At 46.3% G+C, this 20,506-nt stretch overlaps 6 protein-coding genes across 6 annotated transcripts; 4 read left to right on the top strand and 2 right to left on the bottom strand.

Moving 5' to 3' along the window:
• Positions 1–854: 854 nt before the first annotated feature.
• On the top strand, positions 855–2,328 carry LAJ45_06324 (uncharacterized protein; the record flags this gene model as incomplete). The annotated part of the gene is made up of 6 exons (XM_046115888.1): positions 855–935; positions 989–1,055; positions 1,112–1,477; positions 1,534–1,678; positions 1,745–2,159; positions 2,218–2,328. 6 exons carry the CDS (start codon positions 855–857, stop codon positions 2,326–2,328), a joined length of 1,185 nt encoding a protein of 394 aa, XP_045970997.1.
• A 2,514-nt stretch (positions 2,329–4,842) lies between these two features.
• LAJ45_06323 (uncharacterized protein) lies at positions 4,843–5,476 on the top strand (the record flags this gene model as incomplete). Its single annotated transcript, XM_046115887.1, has 4 exons — positions 4,843–4,926; positions 5,190–5,233; positions 5,286–5,391; positions 5,453–5,476. 4 exons carry the CDS (start codon positions 4,843–4,845, stop codon positions 5,474–5,476), a joined length of 258 nt encoding a protein of 85 aa, XP_045970996.1.
• Positions 5,477–6,660: 1,184 nt separating this feature from the next.
• On the top strand, positions 6,661–7,499 carry LAJ45_06322 (uncharacterized protein; the record flags this gene model as incomplete). The annotated part of the gene is made up of 2 exons (XM_046115886.1): positions 6,661–6,954; positions 7,038–7,499. The coding sequence occupies 2 exons, from the start codon at positions 6,661–6,663 to the stop codon at positions 7,497–7,499; spliced, it is 756 nt and encodes a 251-aa protein (XP_045970995.1).
• Positions 7,500–12,832: 5,333 nt separating this feature from the next.
• LAJ45_06321 (uncharacterized protein) lies at positions 12,833–13,324 on the bottom strand (the record flags this gene model as incomplete). The annotated part of the gene is made up of 1 exon (XM_046115885.1): positions 12,833–13,324. The coding sequence occupies one exon, from the start codon at positions 13,322–13,324 to the stop codon at positions 12,833–12,835; it is 492 nt and encodes a 163-aa protein (XP_045970994.1).
• A 29-nt stretch (positions 13,325–13,353) lies between these two features.
• On the bottom strand, positions 13,354–14,661 carry LAJ45_06320 (uncharacterized protein; the record flags this gene model as incomplete). Its single annotated transcript, XM_046115884.1, has 7 exons — positions 13,354–13,491; positions 13,550–13,694; positions 13,802–13,902; positions 13,972–14,039; positions 14,156–14,199; positions 14,256–14,427; positions 14,595–14,661. The coding sequence occupies 7 exons, from the start codon at positions 14,659–14,661 to the stop codon at positions 13,354–13,356; spliced, it is 735 nt and encodes a 244-aa protein (XP_045970993.1).
• Positions 14,662–18,875: 4,214 nt separating this feature from the next.
• LAJ45_06319 (uncharacterized protein) lies at positions 18,876–20,103 on the top strand (the record flags this gene model as incomplete). Its single annotated transcript, XM_046115883.1, has 8 exons — positions 18,876–18,935; positions 18,993–19,002; positions 19,535–19,553; positions 19,623–19,677; positions 19,730–19,834; positions 19,887–19,910; positions 19,970–19,975; positions 20,044–20,103. 8 exons carry the CDS (start codon positions 18,876–18,878, stop codon positions 20,101–20,103), a joined length of 339 nt encoding a protein of 112 aa, XP_045970992.1.
• Positions 20,104–20,506: the final 403 nt, after the last annotated feature.

The following is a 20,506-nucleotide window of genomic DNA, read 5'->3' as shown; positions in this document are numbered from 1 at the left end:
AACATGCAACGATATAAGCTTTCTCCCGATGACCTCCTGTCCGGCAATGGGAGAAGTACGTGTAATAAGATCGTATATGAATCTGGACGAGGTCTATTGCGATAAAATGAAAGTATCTTGCTCACACATAGCGACTTCTACCGGGAGGGTAGAATCTAGCTAGGTATATGTGTGCTCAGCTCGCTCGTCCTAGGCTGCTAGTAGTACAGTACATACCAGGTGCGTGCTAGGCCCCATCGAGTGACCACTCGTGATTAATATAGTCAACTAACCACCACACAAGTCCGAGAGCGCCGATCAGGAGGTGTGGTGCGTTAATAACCTTTCGATACAGGATACATGCCTGCACCGTTAATTTAAGGATCAATCATACTATACTAAAGCCGAAACTCGCAGGGTTGTGGCGCTCGCGCACGGTGGCGGTGCGGAGTCTACTAATATTTACCATACTTGTATTTGATTGATTGTATATTACCTACATGCATCTCTACCTCTAATAAAACCCTACTAATTAACTAAAAGCAAGCCACAGTACTAATATTTCCTGTCTTAGGGCTATGTACCCCAGACAGCCCACGGCGCCAATTGCAACCACTCAACTTAGGCTCAATTGGTCGCCCAGCCTAAGCTCTACTCCGGAACCCCGTCCCGGTACCTGCAGAGTTTCCAATATGCTCTCGGGCTTTTCGGGGTGCCCACTGGGGGTGTTGGGTGTTGATATAGTGGGTTGAACTTGATATAATATATTGAGTTGAACTTGGTATATAAGTACCATCTGCGAATCCCTCTGTGGTGAGTCCTTTCTGTTCAGTAACAGCTTTGGAAACTCTTTATTTCATCCCAAAGAGACAATAATGGTTGTCGCACACTTTCTTCTCGGAGCGGCCGTGCTGGCCACTGCTGTCAATGGTCAGGCCGCACTATGGGGCCAATGTGTAAGCCTCCCCCGAACCCCAAAGACTAGAAGCCCTACTAACACCACCTCCAGGGCGGTGTTACCTGGACTGGAACTACCACTTGCGTCTCTGGCGCTACCTGCACCAAAATAAACGATTGTAAACCCCCCCCCCCCCCACCCACCATCCCCGCTGCCTTCTAACACCCAAGCTAGACTACTCCCAATGTATCGCCGGCACCGCAACCACCACCGCGGTCGCCTCATCAACAACCTCCACGGCAGCCAGTGCCAGCTCCAGCCCGGGTCTCAACACTCTCGCTGTGGCTAAGGGAAAGACGTACTTTGGGTCCGCGACGGACAACGGCGAGCTCAGCGACGCTGCATATACGACCATCCTGAAGAATAGCAAGGAGTTTGGTGTGATCACTCCCGGAAACAGCATGAAATGGGATGCAACGGAGGGCACTCGCGGAACCTTTACCTTCACGAATGGAGAGACCATTGTGAAATTTGCGGAGGCCAATGGGCAGAAGGTGCGCGGGCATACATTGGTGTGGCACTCGCAGCTGCCAAGTTGGGGTATGTATTTCTCCGAATGGTGGTGGGGATGAGACTAATTATTGTGTGGTAAATAGTTAGCAGCGGTGGATTCAGCGCGGCGGAATTGACGGAGATTATTCAGACCCATGTGACGAATTTGGTGACGAACTGGAAGGGCAGAATCCTGCACTGGGATGTCGTCAATGAGATTTTTAATGACGATGGCACATACCGTACCAGGTATATTCGCTGCCCTTTCATATATCTAACTTTCTCTGGATACTAACACCGAATTCGAACCCACAGCGTGTTCTACAACACCCTCGGCGAAGAGTTCGTCTCCATCGCGTTCAAAGCCGCGCGCGCCGCCGACCCCGCCGCAAAGCTCTACATCAACGACTACAACATCGACGGCACCGGCGCAAAGTCAACCGCCATGTACAACCTCGTGCAGAAGCTACTTGCCGCCGGCGTGCCCATCGATGGTATCGGTGTCCAGGCGCATCTCATCTCCGGTAGCGTCCCAAGCACACTCGCGACTAACTGGGCCAGCTTTGCATCGCTGGGCGTGGATGTGGCCATCACGGAGTTGGACATTAGGATGACGACGCCGTCGGATGCGACAAAGCTTGCCCAGCAGGCTACGGATTATGGGACAGTCGTGAAGGCGTGTGTAAGTGTGCCAAGGTGTGTTGGAATCACGGTTTGGGATTATACGGATGTGAGTTTTTCTTGATTTCTTAAGTGGGAGTTGAAGAGTTACTGACCATCGTGAGTAGAAATATTCGTGGATTCCAAGTGTGTTTTCAGGACAGGGAGCCGCTCTCCCGTGGGATGAGTTGTTGGTTAAGAAGCCCGCCTATGCGGCGATTGCGTCGGCGTTGGCTTAGAGAGAAGTGGACGTTTATGCGAGTGATATATTATGACGCCGATTCCGTCGGTGATACGGCAATATCAAAATCTGTCAAAGTTATGAAATCGATTATCATTGTTTATAGGAGCTTACGAATAAGAACGTTTCAAGCCCAAGATAAGTCCCTACTGTGAAGCCTCTCAGGAACATTACCAAGCTCCGGTGCGCCAAACATTTTGGAAAAGTCAATCCAGACGTTGATGCGTTCCATTAATCGCGATGGCTGGCATGTAAAATGTCCAACAGTGCCTCAAGTAATTACGATACTGATTGGCTTGAAGTATAAACACGGTATACGTGTAGTCTGTAGTTTTCTTGGCACATTTATCTACTGCTGTCGGGACACTTGTATCAACGTCAATTGACCATTAGTCACAAATATAAGGGATTGACACGGACGTATCTTCAAGACACAGCTATTGAGGATGATGGGCAGAGACCTGGCTTTAAGGGGCTAGTAAAGTATTTAACGGATCGACTCCACCAAATCTCTCAATGAAGTCATCTACGGGATTTTCAAATCGAAATACCTCCTATTGCTAGCTACGCGATTGCATCAATTGCACTCATACACATAGGACCGAGATTCAAGAGTTTCAGATCTACGTACTCAATTCTTGATATCCAACTCGCTGCAAGTCGTGGCCTTCAATCTACCGCCGGGAATGAAGGTACATGACATTGGTGTGATGTTGGTGTGATGTTGGTGTGATGTAGGGTATTTACCCACATATACTAGTACCTACAAAGACAATGAATGTTTCACACTCTCAAGAGCTCGGGATGGTAATGGTATAATTTAGCGATTGAAGTTCGGATACATGTCCTAGGTAGATCTATAGAGTACACCCCACATGCACACGTATCGTATCGAAAACCACTTCCGCAGCCTCTGACATCAACACGCAGATATCCCTCCAGCGGCTGAAGCACTATTCCCCGCTGAGTGAGGTAGGATGTGTTTCCAGTCTAAGGACTCGGAATCGCCCGCATTCGTTCTCTGCGGGGGGTTGTTTTGAGAGCGGTATCCAGGGTAACTGAATACTCCAAGTAGGTTATGCAGGTAGCCTGAATTAACGTGGCTGGCGGGCAGGGCGTTATCGTCCCGCTGGCCATGTTATATGGTAGTCAAGCATGTACTCACTTTTGCAACTGATCGGAACTATTTTTATACCTGATAAGGATCGAGTGTTACTGTTACGGGCGACATGCGCCCACCACATTTCGAAGGCTACACTGGTTATACGAATCCCAGGGGCTTGGCTTCTCGAACTTAAAGCCTAACATAACTACACTTACCACATCACAATCCCCAGTCGACCTGTTATTCTTGCCGATTCCGTGCACCCCCCGATCGAGAAAAAAAAGACGCAGAAAGGATACCCTTCATAGGATACTATAGTAGAAAACTTCAACTACTTTACAATCTCACGTTAGAGCACAGTGGCCGCAAGTACGAGGGTGTGAGAATAAGCTTCTTTCCAGCTAAGGCTTTGTGATGAGTCATCCCGCTGATATACATGTATATATAGACACTGAGCTTAATTCTGTTCGCCAGACAGAAGCTTATCTCCGTCACGCGACACGAACGACTAACTAAGTGCACGTTGGAACGCGCATGCACTTTGCCTGAGGTCGTGAGGGTCAGACTGGGAACTGGCGTGTTGTGACGGGGTTCACAGCAGTGTGAAGCTAGGTTAATAGGTTAAGGAGAATTGACATGATATTCACTCACTCACTCACTCACTCACTCACTCACTCACTCACTCGCTCACTCGCTCACTCGCTCACACGTCAGCTCAGGCCAGAGCGATATGTGCGTGGCGAGCGAGAAACCTAAAAGAATCCTCACAAGAAGCGAAAGGGCAGCTGGCTGGAGAGGCACTCTTCTATATATGGTGATTCGATACCAGCTACCTACCAACCCCAAGCCCAAATTTTGCGACTGGAACGTTTAGAGTTTACAATTCCCCTTGCGGTCTCCCGGAAGGGCAAGTGAAAAACAACAATAATAATCATTTTACGAGATGCGATATGTAAACTACCAGGCGCAGTAGGGTATCCCAGAAGTGTACATTTAGTAGGGCACCCTGTTTCAAAATGGTACTCCTCACCAGGAAGAACACCCGCCTCCCCCGACCGATTAGGTTTACCAGGGAGCATGTAGTCAATAGGGCATGCAGCGTGGCAAAAAAAGAAAGAAAAACAATATATTGAACACGATAATTTGGCCGTTTTGTTTTCGGTAGAGTGGACCGGCCGGTGCGTGCGCGCCGGGTACAGGGAAGAATTGAATTCGTGCGCGGCCGACCTGCCACGGTTACATCTCTCAACTCTCTTCTGTGGGGGAAACAGAGGATTTCTACTCCGCTACATACGTAGTCTACTGAGTAACAAGAGTATGACTGGAGATATTCCCAAGAGCACGCCATTCTGTTGGACATGTAGTCGCGTCCCTTGAATTCTTCGTGCTCTAGTCGCCGCTGTCATCATGGCCACTGCAGGTTCCCGGGCCGGCATGCCCGACGGCCCGCCAAGTCAGTCAGTCAGGAACGCGCCGGAAAATGCCGTTGCGGTACCCCGGACGCCAAGGGTCGCGGTTATCTCAAACTGAGAGATTGGTTTGGGAGAAGTTAGGGGGTGATCCGGGGCAAGGTCTGTTAATTCTGTAGAGTAGAGTGGTAGAGTGGGTAGCTAGAGCTAGAGCTAGAGCTAGAGTGCTTGGGGGTACTCTATTAATTCTTGGCACGGCGAAGTAGAGTACTAGCCTGGCTTTGATTGTTTTGGAGTTGGGGTTGGGATCAGATGCCAAGAGTTTTGTGCTCTACTAGATAGTAGGGAGGTCTGTTTATATTCAGGAGTTCGAGGGAGAGCACATGTAGGTATGTAGCTATGACGGAAAAATTAAAAAAAAAGACGTACTGACCCCTATAGGTACTATGGGATATCCGAGCATCTCCCCTTTGTACATGGATCATCAATGACCTGGGGGGACGTTTATCTATTTACATCTAGTAGAAGGTTAATTATAATATCCGAGGTAGGTTGTCTTAAGCTTAATTATAATGCCTTCTTACCAAGCCGCCGCGCCGGCGATTTAGGAAGCCCTGAGAATTAGAGTGTAGTATAACCCCCACGTATACGTAGATCACGGAGATTAATGATGACCCCTTAAGCTTCTGCGTATAGCTATTGTTTAATGCAATGGCTAGAAACTCCCGAAAGCCCGGATACTACTGCTTCCTGGAAGGCTTGGTGCAAGCGGCGTAGGGGCTTGGTGATTTTGATATTGGGCTTTGTAATTCAATTGAGCGCAATTGGCTGGGCAATTGGTTTAGAATATGTAAATCTTCGCCTGTTTACAGATCTAGAGTCTAGACGCAATTGCAGAGCCCAGCCAGATAGGTAGATCCACATCTACCATGGGCAGTAGCTATCCGCATCCCCGGATTTCAAATCTTTAGACGTAGACCCACCTCATCATGTATAGAGACGTTGACATCTAGCTACGTAGCCTTGTACAACGCCGAAGTTTGGCCGATAGTGCAATACGCCTTGAAACTTTCCATCCTTTTTTAGCTTTGACGTTGCAATTGGAGTTCTGCATGTTGCACAGAAACTCAATCTACGTATACAGAGATAGATGCTAGCTAGCTAAGAAGGAAGGAAGGAAGGTGGGTGCCCAGACATCTGGTAGAGGGAGGAAAGTCTTGGTGCACTCTAGATGAGGAAAGTAGAAAGACTCTTAGACTTTGTACGCTTGAAAGTGCACGTGCTCTGTTTAACAGAGAGAGACTCCAGGGCCCCGGTAGTAGCTTAATTGCACAGCCAATCGGGGATTTCGAATTCGAGTCTTATATTTTATATGTAGCATGTAGCACTAAGATTTTTGCTTGGCTTGACAGGTAAACAGACCCACTGTCTCCAGCTCTGCCACTGGGTATCAGAACAAAGAGTAATGATCAACTAGGTTTTTTTCTTTTCTTCCACCACTGGATGCCCGGGCCGTTGGGGAAATTTGTACCGGTGTCTGTAATGTAATCTCGACAGCTTATTCTTTTTTTTTCTTCTTGTCTTTCCTTGCTCGGATCCTCACGGGCCATGGGATGAATTGATTGTGATTGTAATTGTAATTCTCTGGGTCTTCGAGAATTGGCAGAGACCGGATATAAAAGCGTGTCTATCCCCATCGTCAATATCTCTTCCCCATTAGTCTTCATCAGTCAGTACTTGCCTTCACAGTCACTCTCTAGATCCGCTATCCTTCTATATACTTACAATCCACCAATCTTTGCCTAAACCTAATACCATGAAGATCACCGCCCTCGCCTCCCTCATGACCGCTGGTCTCCTCGCCACCGGCGCCCACGCACACACCCGCGTCTACGGTGTCTGGGTCAACGGCGTCTTCCAAGGTGATGGCCGTGGCGTCTACGTCCGCTCCCCGCCCAACAACAACCCCGTCAAGGACATCACCAGCAGCGCCATCAACTGCAACGTTGCCGGTACCAGTGCCGTTGGCGGCTCCGTGACTGTTGCGACTGGTGCTACGTTCGAGTTCGAGTGGTACCATGATGTGAGGAGTGATGATATCATTGCTGCTGTAAGTCCCCAGCTCGCTTTCCATCTATTGATAGATATATATGCAATCAAAGCACACTTACTGATATGCCATATGATATCTAGTCCCACAAGGGCCCCGTCCAGGTCTACATCGCCCCCGCCTCCAGCAACGGCAACGGCGCCGTCTGGACCAAAATCGCCTCCGAGGGCCTCAGCGGCGGTGTCTGGGCCGTCGACAAGCTGATCGCCAACAAGGGCCGCCACAGCGTCACCATCCCCAGCTGGCTCAAGGCCGGCGACTACCTGATCCGCGCCGAGATCATTGGCCTCCACGAGTCCGAGGTGGCCTACAGCGCCAACAGTGCCCGTGGCGCACAGTTCTACCCTTCGTGCACGCAGATTAAGGTTACTGGTAGCGGTACTACTTCGCCGTCGCAGAACTATGCAATCCAGGGAGGCTATTCGTATTCTGATGAGGGTATTGTGTTCAACCTTTACTTCAACCCCTCAGGTACTTACACTGCTCCTGGTCCGGCCGTCTGGAGCCCGGGTGCGGCGAAGAAGGCGAGAAGCTTTGAGGCTTAGATGGAGATCTTTGGAGAGAACACTCTCGGGTGTGGTGGGGAGTGTGGTGGGGAGTGTGGTACATATATAGTGCGGGTCATGTTTAGAAGTTTGTGTAGCTGGCTGGCTGGTTGAAGTATATATAGCGGAAGTATGTAGTTTGTGGTGTAAAAAATAGATTGATGTTGTCGTCTGAATTGCGTATTCTTGACAGTGTACCTGAGGTAGAGCTGGAGTTGCATCGTGAGACTTGTGGTTCGGTGCTCAGCTGTGAGGTGGCTAGATGCGTGCCGTCACTAGCTGCATACGTGGATCGATTGCTGCATACATGTATGTAGACAGAACTGCATTCCACAAACTTGTGTTTATCCCATTTCTGAAGATATTTGTGCGTGCGCTCACCCGAGTGTTTGTGTAGTTTCCGTTATTCGTGGCAATTCCTTGTCAGCGTTGCTTTATGCATTTTGGATTATCTGTGCTTTTGCGGTTAGAAGAACAGGTTGTTCTCTGTCTGTGGTTATAAGAGGGGCCTTTTCACTTCTTCAATTGTTTCAATTCGCTACGATAAGCTTTGTTCATCGGTTCTCGTCTACTCAAAGATCACGAGTTGGTTTTTACTATGGGCTAGGGTCACAATGTATCACTCGATACAAGTCTTGACAATCTTTATAAGTCGACGGCATTGTGGTTCTTGGTAGCACTGCGCTACGATACCTTTGGATACCACCGGATTAAGATGGTAATGAACCCTTTCCGAACCCGGGGGCTTCTCCCTCGTCTATTTAACCTTTAGTAAAATAAACAGATCGAATATATATATATATTCTTCATATGCTGGAATAACACAACATTCCCTGGACACCGCACACACACTACCCCAGCCCTAAAGCGGACCTATTGTTTGCTCTCAGGGTCTACTCCACTTTCGCGTATAAGTATAGTGACTGGAAACCGACAGACAGCCCAACCAGCTCTTTTGATGGCGAAATATATTCACACTTCATCACTCGTTCTTGGCAACCAGTTCCTCCGCCCCGCGACTATAAGTTGAGCCACAGTACAGTGATCATCCCATCTGATCGAGCATATACTGTGGGTCAGAAATCTTGGCTCTCGCTCTTCTCCGCCGGATCCCCGGGGGAGTATCCTTTTCGCGGCAGTATCCTTTTCACGGTAGTTATGTCTTTCTGCGCTGCCCGCGTGAGGTTGTCGCGTGGTTTCCAATTGAATAACATCCGGCCTAGGGGTCGGACGTACAGAAACTCCAGCCCCTTGGCCCTGGGTGTCGATACGATAAGGAGCGCATATCTCTTGTTTAACGACCGCAAGGCAAGTTGTTACGATCGAGCTTTATCTTAGCTACCCCTCACTGCTCTGATAAGGGATTGGTTCCATCTGACGCTCTCCCCGCACTTTTGTTTTTGGGTAGGGCGGGTGATGCTAAATATTAAAGCCAGTTATTTGTTGCAATGAGAAGTTATTAGAGTCAAGCAGACTTGGCCGAATCATGATCTACTTAATATTTCTGCCAATATTAATAGTCTCGGCCGGATTCGGTATTTACATGCAGATAATATTGTGACGATGGTATATATGACACCGATCCAGATATGTACGGCGATCATGCGCCGGCCAGCGGAGAATATCACCCGGAAAAGAAAAAAGACCTAGCTCTAGAGCACAAAGGAAGTAGCATTGGCACTCTGGTACATGTAGGTACATGAAGCTCAGTAGATATACAATACTTACATTTACATAGTCGGCCAGCTGGCTGCGTCGTTAAACACCCGAACGCACGCTCCGTGAGAATCCGGCGTATTCGCACCCACCAGGCTCCGGGCCCGGATCGGGGAGTTGCCGATTATCCTCATATACAATTGGCACATGCACGCCGCGGGGGAATGTTTAAACTATGTTGCCCCATACCCCATATGCATGCTATGCTATAGGAGAGTCATCTCATCCATCTCATGTGAGACACAGTCTTCACACAACCCAAAACTGCACGAGCTGGCTAGCTACATGTAGTGCTGTAGGAAATTCAGCCTAGGCCAGCTGAGCACGCACTGACGAAAGAAAATTCTCGAACATGTTAGTGCCTTGGGAACTGCACCGTGCAGGAAGTGGTAATGTTCTGGATCATGAACGAGAAAGTACGTTACTCAGATCAGGTGTACTACAATTGCAACATGAGCCGGACGTTTGATCTATGTTGGGTACAATTAGAAACATAACAACGCACTGGTATAGAGAGCTCATCATGTATGTACGTACCACATGCAGCACGGTCATCTCATCGTGGAAATAGGTATGAATCACGTTGTTAATCATGACTCTGTAATAATATCATATCTTGTGAAACATATTATATTATTTGTCTGTATGGGGTATATCTGGCCATGGGGGGGCAACGTACGGATCACAACTCGACATAAGCTCCATGAGTGACTCCATGGGAGAGGTAGGTACCCGTTGGAAGGACACAGACACAGACATAGACAGAGACACAGACATAGACATAGACAGAGACACAGACTCAGACACAGACACCCGCCCACCGGTGAATCCTCTGGAGAGATGGAGTAAAAAAACGCCCTACGACACGTGCGAGTCTATGGTCCGGACTAGTACACTGCAGGAAGGTATAGGCACTAGGCAGACCAACTAGATGATGTTCCACACATCGTTCTCGCACACACCCGGTACCCATGTACGGCCACGGCCGGGACGTTATGCTATGCTAGTCAAGTCAACGTACGTACGTTAGCCCGTACTTTACTTGTATGTAGCTGTATAGCCTTCAGATCTTTTTTCGGTTCCGAGGCGTCCGGGGGCGTAGGTAATCTCAGGTACAGTCGTTACGTTAGCCCAGAGCCTCTTAAGATCTTCAGTTACTGGACTTTGGGGATCACCAGTGTCAGGTAATATTACGACCGACGATCACTATCGATCGTTGGCGCATGAAAAGGGCCAAGCATCAGATTATGTCTCATCCGCCCCTCCACATGCGCATAAACGTACGACCGAAGCTAGACTGGCTTTAAAGACATAGAAATTGATCACCTCGCAGTAACTTTCGTGATGATTCTCCGAGATTGTTTCACTGGATCGATGGTGAATACAGTATATACACTGCCTACCCCAGGCTTAACCTAACATAACACTCACTACAATGTACTTTAGTGCATTGTACTAACTACATGAGCCCGGACGGGCGGCCAAGCAAATAAGCATAAGCTATTATGTACATGTAGTTAAGGCGCGGCGGGTGAGCATGAGCATACATACTTTAAAACCCAAAACTAAGGCTACACGGTACCCGTTAGTCGCTCTGAATAAGCTCCGAGATAAGGAAGAGATACTTACGTACCCAATAAGTACCTGCACTCTTAAGTTCCTAGTTTCAGGTTTCAAGTATCTAATAAGCGCCGAGAGCTTCTGATGATATATTCAATATCGAATATACCAATTGCCGAAAGAAAAAATCTCGGCATCATCATGATGGGGTTCGTCCCATATCTCGGACCGGAACCCAGCTAGATACATGTATATGTGTTATAATGGAGATAGGGATGAGATGAACCGTTCACAAAATAACTAATCGTGCTGGTATATATAGCCCCGGTTCCGTCTTTATAAGCAGTATATCTACAGATGTGGTAAAAGATCGACCTCTAGCTACCGAGTTGGAGGATATACGTACGTACGTATACTAGTAGATTTGCTGCGTTGATGTGTAAGGAACCTAAGGTATGTAATCAGTGATATCAATGCATTGATATATGAGCGAATATTGTGATCGGTATCATGTACCTACCCGGGACTCGGAACTCCTGGAGCTCGGAGAGATGTGGTTTTGTTTCTGTAATATAATTGGGGGGGTTAACGTTTGTAATTGTTTGATTTGATTTACTACGGATACTACGGTGATATGATTCGGGGTTAGCTATAGACCTTGGATAGCTGGCTAGCTAGCTACATGTAGCTAGAAATGATTGTAAACACATTATCACAAAAAAATTTCTAGAAGGAAAAAACAATAAACATTAGGGTGAACGAAATCCAAACACCGGTGAAGAATGCAGGGAATATTAGTAGAAAGCACAATATACCAGATCCAGCATCCCGAAAATGTGCAAATCCACGACATCAAACATCACCAATATCTCCAAAGCCAAGATAGCTACCTAGGCCCAACTAACCAACCGTACCCCAATCCCCAATCCCAACCCCCCCCCCCCCCCCCCGTACGTACCAACTACACCACTACCATCGAATCACCAAGGGCAACTTTTTCGCATCTCCCACCCAGGCCAGCTATCCACTCCACAGCAAACAAACCTAGCTTATACCCCGCCACGCCACGCCCATACCGGGCCGTTCTGAATAGTATTTGTAATGGGGCAAGAGATCTGAAAAGATAAGTGGCCATATATAATTACAAGTGCACATCCTACCTTATGCCCCCCACCACCACTATTTGACTGGGTAGCGATAATATTAGAGGAGCGAGTAGTAGCTAGATATCTGGATAGTTATTCGATTCAAAGCGAGTGATTACTCTGGCCCGGTCCGCAATAGCATGCCGTACAGTACGGGTACGGTATGTAGGAATCGAGATATCTAGCTTGGTAGCTTGGCAGGTGGGCAGCTGTTTAGCTAGCTTGATAGTCCCCCGCCTCCTCCTCCTCCTCCTCCTCCTCCCCTTCACCCCCACGTTTCTCGGTGTAGGCGGGTCTTCTGTTTAGTAGGCTTATGATCGGTGGAGTTGAGGAATAATGTTTGATTTGGAGCGCTGTTATCCTGAAACTGGTTACTGGCTTGAGGTTGTGGTGCAGCGCAGTAGCTAGAATTCAAGTAACTACATGACCGGAATAATGGTGGTTCCTTATCAACGCACTGGAACCTTTTTAGGACGAAATGGATAAAAGAAACTACACGTAGTACTGCACTAGCTTTGGTAAGCTACGAACTCATCACCTCGTGTTGAGCAGCTTCATAGGCCGCTCCATGTTCATAATCATGATGGGGAGAATAAAAGTAAGCTATAATTTTGAAAGTCTCGTTTCAGTAATAACTATAAAAGACAAACGAAAGAATCAAGGAAGGTATATAAGAAAAAATAACAGAGAAAGCAAGGAAAGGGAGCGATGAAACAAGACGAAAAACTCAGCCCACCCAACTAACAACGCAAAGCCAAAACAATGACAAGAAACCAGAGAAATCTTTCCAAAGATGTAGACGTAACAACCAAACCCGAAACCAAAAAAGAACCACCCATGCCAAACGCCCGCCACCAGCTATCCAAAAATCTATCTAGCCCAGCTAGTTGTTGCACGATTATACCTGTTACTTCACCCCAGGTGGATAGCAATGCTAACTCCATCCTCGCTTCCGATCTGATTAACAATCCTATTGACTGTTTCAGAGACCTCTGAGTTGATTAATACGGTTACGACTCGCTGCCCCATATTTTCTGACTGCACATTTGGAGAATATCCTTCCAGTAGGCTACTCAGAGGTCCTACTTCTTCCACCATACCATTATAATCTAGTAACGCAGTCTGGTCGAGGGAAAGCGACCGAGATATCATCTGTTCTGTAGCTTGTTTAGAAGTACTTGAAGCGTAAGAGAGCGAGCGGAGTCGGTTAGCATCGAGTTGAAGACCGTTAAAAAACATTGGCATTTCTTCGTTTGAACCAGGCGGTGTGTTGTTTGGGAAGCTTGCTTCAGGTGTGCTACCAGCGTTTGAAGATGATGTCAATAATGACCAGTCTGTGGGTGACAACGGCGGGCACTCTGAGTTTTGGAAGGTGTATGGAGGCCTGTGAATATCGGGCGTCATTTTGCGCCCGCTGAGAGGGCTTCCATACATTATTTGGTCTTGATTATTGGAGGGCGGATCTTCATTGTACTGCTGCTGGCAGCCTGTTTGAGAAAAAAGAGCATCAATTGACCCCCCGGTAATAGTATCTTGTGCCGAAGAGGAAGAATTGGAACGTAGTTGTCGATCTGCATCAAGACTCAGACCTTGCTGATGGAACTGGGGTGATGAATGTGCCATAATTACTGGGGATGTTGCCTCTTGGGGATGTTCCTGCTGCTGTAGCTTAGACGGTGCTTTGATGTTAGGAGAGCTCGATTTTTTTTGAGCTCCTGTTTGAGATCCGGAATGTTTGGTCTTTGGCTCCATTTTTCTGATCAATAACGAGTATCTATTCGACACGTATCATCAGTTAGCTCTCAATATTTCTTTTAAATTAACTTTATTGTAGATCTTATTGAGGATAATTCAACAGCGATCACTCATCGGAGTTAGTACCTGTTTTTTGCCGAAAGGCTTGTCCGACGTGGGAAATAAGCTTTTACAATAGCTTTCCAGTTACGACCATTTTTATTAATGGCTTCTAGGAGTCTGGCATCCTGGTATTTATTAGATTTCGGTTTCCCTGAGAAAATATCGAATTGTAACATATGTTAGATCAAACCTACCTCTTCGGGTGTCCATGGACTGTGATCGATACTTGGGTCTAAGGCATCATACCACCGTTTCGAGCATTCTATAAAAAAAACTATAGGTTAGACACGGGAATTCACATATATAGTTGAGATACAGATCTAGAGGCTTTGTAGCGCTTGTAAACCGAAAAAGATCTTGAAGAGAAATTCAACTCACGATCCCCGTTTCGCGTCTTAACAACCTGTGCAACGAGCGCCCATCTGGCAAGCTTGGTAAGTATATCCCGACGCAATGGAAGCTTTCGAGTCCCACATACCGACTTCCATGTTCCTGAACAGCTGCCCACAACCGCTCATCCTCAGCAACCTCCCAAGGACCTTTATTGACAGTAGCTGCAACCTTATAATGCCACCTCTTTCGACAATCTTTGTTGGTACGTCCGGGGATACAGGAGGCAATCAAATGCCAGTCACAGGCTGAGTCTCCCCCTGGTAGTTACAGGATTGTCAGTATCGGCTTTAAGAAGCATCTTCCTGATCTTACTAGCTAGCGGCTCCATTGCTAGGAATAGTGAAGAGAGAAAAAAGGTGTATCTATAGCAATCTAGCCCTGCTCATTCCAGGAATCTAGTATTGTTGAAAGAGACCGTACTGACCTTTCAAGACTGCATCTCGCAGTGTTGCATCTTCTGCCTCGGTCCACTTTCTTCTTTCTCGAGGCATTCCGTCTAGTTGTCCGTTCGTTCGGAAAAGGTTGCAAGGTCTGGGCCGGGGCCGGGTGATGTATTCAACGCAAGGCAAAGTACCAGGGAATGGGAAACGTTACTTGGGAGGAACAAACTATTTTTTTTCCAGAGTGAAATTTTAGAAGTAGTAATAGCGGTCGTATTAAATAGCGAATTGATGAAAATCAGAGGGGCTCAAAGAGCTATTATATCGACTTGAGCTGGAGAATAGACACCTGCATATAAAGGGCTGGCTCACAGGCTGACTACACACAGGTAAGAAGATTGTAGTTGGTATGATGGCAGTGCCCCATCGAATACGGCTAGCCTTGCAATGGAAAGCTGTCATGTAGAGGCACGAATAGGCGTGTGGGGGGAAGGGGGGGGGGGGTGGTAAGGAATTTTCCGGAGTCCGGACTCGTTCTTCTGGATCAGCATGTGCACTGGAAGGGTTTTATCGGTAGGTTGTACAAGCAGGAGTTTCTCATCTCACGTTATTCTTGAACTGGTGGTGATTTGTGAAAACCGTATCCATGGTTCCTGTCCCTTTTCACGCCATTCATCTTCCAGGTACATTGTTCTTGGGATTAAGCTGTGAAGAGCTAAAGGGCGAGCTAGATCGCTGATATGGGGTTACCTAGAAATTTATTAAAGGCAATTCTTTGTATCTGTTTAATTCATTCATTAAAGCTTCCAAACTACTTGCATGTAGATATGTACAATTCCCTATTGGCCAGATAACAGCCAACCATCCAGCCGGCCGGCCCAGCCAGCAAGCCAGCAAGCCAGCCAACCAGCCATGAAGGCATCAACATTCAAAGGTTGAACAATATTTGCGATGGAAGGAATTGTAAAAAAAACACAATGTATATATGTTGTATAGACATTAGCATTCCTGGCCAAATGACCTGACAATCTATTTGTTGCTCGCTATGAACATAGGAGAATGAATAACCCTCAACTCGCATACAGCCTTGACCTAGCTCACAGAACATTAGTGTTAGTGGCGTGACCGTGGCGGTGAGGCGTTCATCAAACGAAACAAGGCGTAACACTTACAACTTATTACAGCCCACATGGTTTATCTACATGTACTTAGCTAATTATATGTAGGTATGTTTCAACAGAATCAAGGAATATATGTTCTAGAGACTATACAAAAGGAAATTCTGGATTCTTACCGATACCTACAACCAAGCCACAAAATCATAGCTATTTTAACAATTGTATACGATGTGCTCGTAATTTACGTATACGGTACCTACTTGATATGAGCTAAATACATGTAGATATAAATTCCATGCCATAAATGGTATGGTGGGGTAAATACATGTAGCGTTAGTCAAAACAGTTGAGCTCACTTTACTTTCCCATCTACCCATCTCATGCTCATCGAGTCCTAAACCTGTTTGCCTTTGGCCGCCCGTCCTACCATGCATTCTGGTTTCTTTTTCCTTTTCTTTCTTTCTTTTTTTTCTTTCTTTTTTTTTTTGTGGTGTGTTTTTCAACTGTCTTCGGTGATCCGTCTAGCAAGCGGTGAGAAAACAAGTATGTGCGTACATATGGTCCCTTTAAAATAACTGCATGTACATAAGGCTGCATTTCTCTCGGGTTCAAGATTTGGGTGGCTGATGATCCTTGTTGATAACAACAACGTTGTTATCACAAATAGTGGTACATGTAGGTACATGTCCTCTAGGTATTCCTGGATACTGATCTCGTTAGGGAAAATCTCGACTAATGTACGCATAGGCAGGTAAATTTACGAAGAAAAGGTACCATCCACCCCCGTATTCTGTTGTCGTGAGTTACGATGTTACCGGGATGACACGTAAGGTTGCACAATGTGCCGACAGTAGGTACAGAGAGTAGCGGTGATTCCCACCGCAAAAAATTAACCTACTACCACACCCACAACTAGAATTACATGTACGTATGCAAGGTGCTTAACGCATCATGTAACGTGTAATCTAGAGTACTAGAATAGGCACATCGTAAATCTCAAATCACATCTGCCTCCGCATGACGCATAAATTCAAACGGCACCCCCCCCCCCCTGTAGACGCTCCCTTCGTAAAGTTAAGCTTCGTCAAACCACTTTCAACTAGATTTTGCGAAGTGCTGTTTCGAAACAGGGAACAAGGGGACCTCCGGACGGAGTAAGTGAACCTGTAACGATTTGAGATTAAATATCTGGTTCTTGAGATTTTGTTTTATTTCTGGGTGCTTCTTATAATCATGATCCCCGTGCCTTAGGTTTGGCTGGGCGATACCTGTTAATACTTTCCCGGGTTTAAAGAATTTCGGCATTCGTTCTGCTTCGATCGGGCGGGCACAATATAAAGCTCATCTGCCGAGAACGGAAGAGACGTACGTTCCTTGTACCTCTCGGATAATTAATTCTCCGCCAAATGCTAGTTATAATTAGCCTTCCGTTGTCCATAAGCTTCACAAAAAAATGAAATGCTCAAGGTAAAGTGGAGTTTGAGGAGGTTCTAGAACAGTATAGTACATGTTGTTACCTACAAACGCACGGTAACTACCAAAACAAGAGCTCTTCACACTAGGACAAAGCACCCAGCCGCTAAAGACACCCGTTGCCTAATCTGGAAACGCTACTTGTGTAGCGATCTGACTAACGCCACTACCGCTGTAGATCCTACAGCCACACTTTGTTTGAACGTCCTTGCTTCTGGTAATTGTTTTGAAAATCGCACAACGAACCCTCAATCTCAAGTGGTATCAATAATTTCATTGAAGTTTCCTGGGGTAGTCGATGTAGGGGAGCTTTATTCAATCGGTCATGGGTGTATGCATGTATATTGGCTTTATTTACATGCTTTAGGCCAACACGATCGTACGACGACGAAAGCCAGTTTGGAGCGGAGTGTGTACATAATTGTAGTAGTCCTAGCGCGACCTAAGGAGGCATTAGTAAGAATGTGACATAGCTACGGCACTGTATACTCGCGACCAGCAACAAGAACCCGAATATGCAGCTGCAAGTCTTTGGTGTATTTTTGACTTCTACTCCAATGGAAATTGCAGATTAGGACGTGCATTTTCGGGTTCTTGTTGCTGGTCGCGAGTACATGTACTCTATCAAATCTGAAGTGTCACATCTGGTGGCTAGTCTGGACACCTGCGGCGTTTATCCTTTCACCAATTAAGTTGTCACTTCATCTTGAGACTAGGCCGACCCATCTGGAGTATCTGAAATACACGGACTCCCCACCCTCCCCCAACAGAGAAACCTGAAATCAAAGGGTGCTGTGCCTAGATACACACATTTGACCACGAGCGCCCATGCAAGTATATCTATACCCTCGAAGCTATGAGTTCAGTCTAGCTCATCGTTAAGAGGTGTTACTGCTAGGGTTACTTAGAGCCCCGCGCGGCCGGAGTAGCTAAGGGTTTTGCTGCTATATATATATATATATATTCAAAGGAAACTATCCCACGTTATCCCAACCAGAGTTATAGGTACACGTACCTACAGTCTGCTGGAGTCAGGATTTTTTCGTAATGGAAAGAGGGCGAAACCCTACTACACCCTTCTAGAAGCCAAAGATACTCAGCCACAACAAGCAGTTCATGGAATAAGAAATTCTCTTACCGGACTTGACTAATATGATCCAAGAGCCTCTTCTACATGTACACCTATGCAAAACTATCATAATAACTGGCAGCGACCCCGGGTAACTAAACCCACCGCTCTTTGCACGTCAAGAAGTATGCACAGCAATTGGATAGCGGGACTCGGCAATCAGGAGATCTACAAAGGGCGTGCAGAAAGCTAGTAGTATGACGCTCAATTAACGGTCTCCTGTAACTCACCCCTGTGCGTTTGGACCAAATATGCCCCCCCCGCAATACGTATCAAAAAATTTAAAGAGATGACTAACGGTTTTACCCGGGTTCTTCGAGTTGGATATGGAAAATGCGAGTACCTAGTTGTCGTTAAAACAAGAACACCCTTCAGGCCCGAAGTAAAACAGGGATGTATAAGAACTTCGAAAGCATTTGTAGACCTTTTGATTACAAGGTAACCCTTATTCGAAGAGAGAAGAGCAAGAATAAGGATGATTTTTTTTTGAATAGAACAGATCCCGAGATAAACTGTCGCTCGCCCACCCGTTCCTCCTTATTATTTCGATTCACATGCGCTTAAATATCCAAATCTAACCCCCATAGTTCTGCGGACATTTAATGATGTTGTCTATCACGAACTTATTGAGGCTCAACCACATGAGAAAGCGATTTTTTTATCAAGTAGGGATCGATTGTCTACTGATATGAGTACGGGACTGATTCGTTTTTATTCACCAGGACGTATGGCGTACGAAAGCTCTGTGGCACAGGAAATCAAACAAAAATACCAGCTCGCTACGCAGTGAGAGACATATTACGCACCGGCCACCAGCAACGCTTATTCAGTTCCTGCCTCATGGGGCAGTTCTGGCGTAACTACGTATATGATGGAGAGTTATTTTTGATATCTACACTATCCACAGATATTGGGCCAATTAACTAACTGATGAGATTTCGTATTCAGGATATACCAACTCAAGAATCGAGAAAGAAGTTTGCCCTTGCACTTTATTGGTTCTATTATGTCTGCCTGGGGCTGAAATAAAGTTGTCTTGCTTAAGGCTTACACGAATATCCAACCAATAGACACGCACGTTTCGATGATAACATACGACATCTGGAATGGAAGACAAATGAAGGTCTACATCAGAGCCACGTCGTCACAGCCTGGCTACTAGAGGATCCGATCGAAACTCCTGAAATAGACACCATAGATACGTTTCTATTTGTACCAATTTGCCAGACCTGCAGGCGATCCGTACCGAAAGGAGAGTTTTGAGGACTTGATGGGGCTCACTTGTAACTCTTCGGTTCCTGTAGCCAACCCGCTAATGGATTGATACACTGATTCATAACGTCCACTAATAGAATCCGACCCTATTCCCATCGTTTGGTGGAACCGCTTATTCGGACCAACACGACTGTAAACCTGGTTCATTGTCACATAGTTTCAGCCTTTTCAATATCATAGATAGAAAGCGTTTTGGCCTTGGTACTGTGCTGTTGATCATCTGGAAAACCCCGGACCGCTAAGAGATCTTGACTATGCTGGCGATACTGGGGACAGGAATCTCGATAATGTGGGTTCAAAATCTAGTTCTGTTTAATTTTTCTAGCTAACGATCAAAACAGGGCCTAAGCTGGTATGGGCCGGAGGTTCGGTTCGCTTTGATGATATAATATCTACATTACCATATAATTGATCAATGGATCAGGGCATGGTAAAGTCGTCCATCAAACAGGATGACGCTGTATACACTGCTATAACGGGCAATACTCAAGTTTCTAGAATATCAAGCTTGCTACCCAGTGTGGAGGGTGGCTCTCAAAGCCGCAGCTGTGGCGCTGAAAAATGCAGCTGAGTAGGCGCATGCAGACCCGAAAGCCGAAAAACTCACACAAACCTATGAACGGTACCCACTGTGTCTCCCCTCGCATAGGACACAGAAAATCTGTGCGTACATATTCTGGTATTTACCGATCTTTTTGGTAAAGTACTGACACTTTATGAGTTAACAATATCAAACAACCCAGCAATTTGTAGTCACGGACATGTAGTTACAACTACATGTCCTCAATGACTCCTCATATACGACTTTGAGCTTTAATTTACATGCGTTAGATTATAGGATGTCTTTGCTAATGTGATTAACGGCCGTAGGCCATGGAGCTTATACCAGGACGACTGAGATATCACCATTGAAGAAGTAAATCCCCTTATTGCTATCCCTTGTGGCATAATCTAATGATGA

Source organism: Morchella importuna (assembly GCF_003444635.1).
Source record: "Morchella importuna strain M04M26 chromosome Unknown Morimp01GS018, whole genome shotgun sequence".
In the NCBI taxonomy this organism is placed as follows: domain Eukaryota; kingdom Fungi; phylum Ascomycota; class Pezizomycetes; order Pezizales; family Morchellaceae; genus Morchella; species Morchella importuna.
Note: the sequence above shows the minus strand (reverse complement) of the source record. Positions and strands in the feature narration are given on the sequence as shown.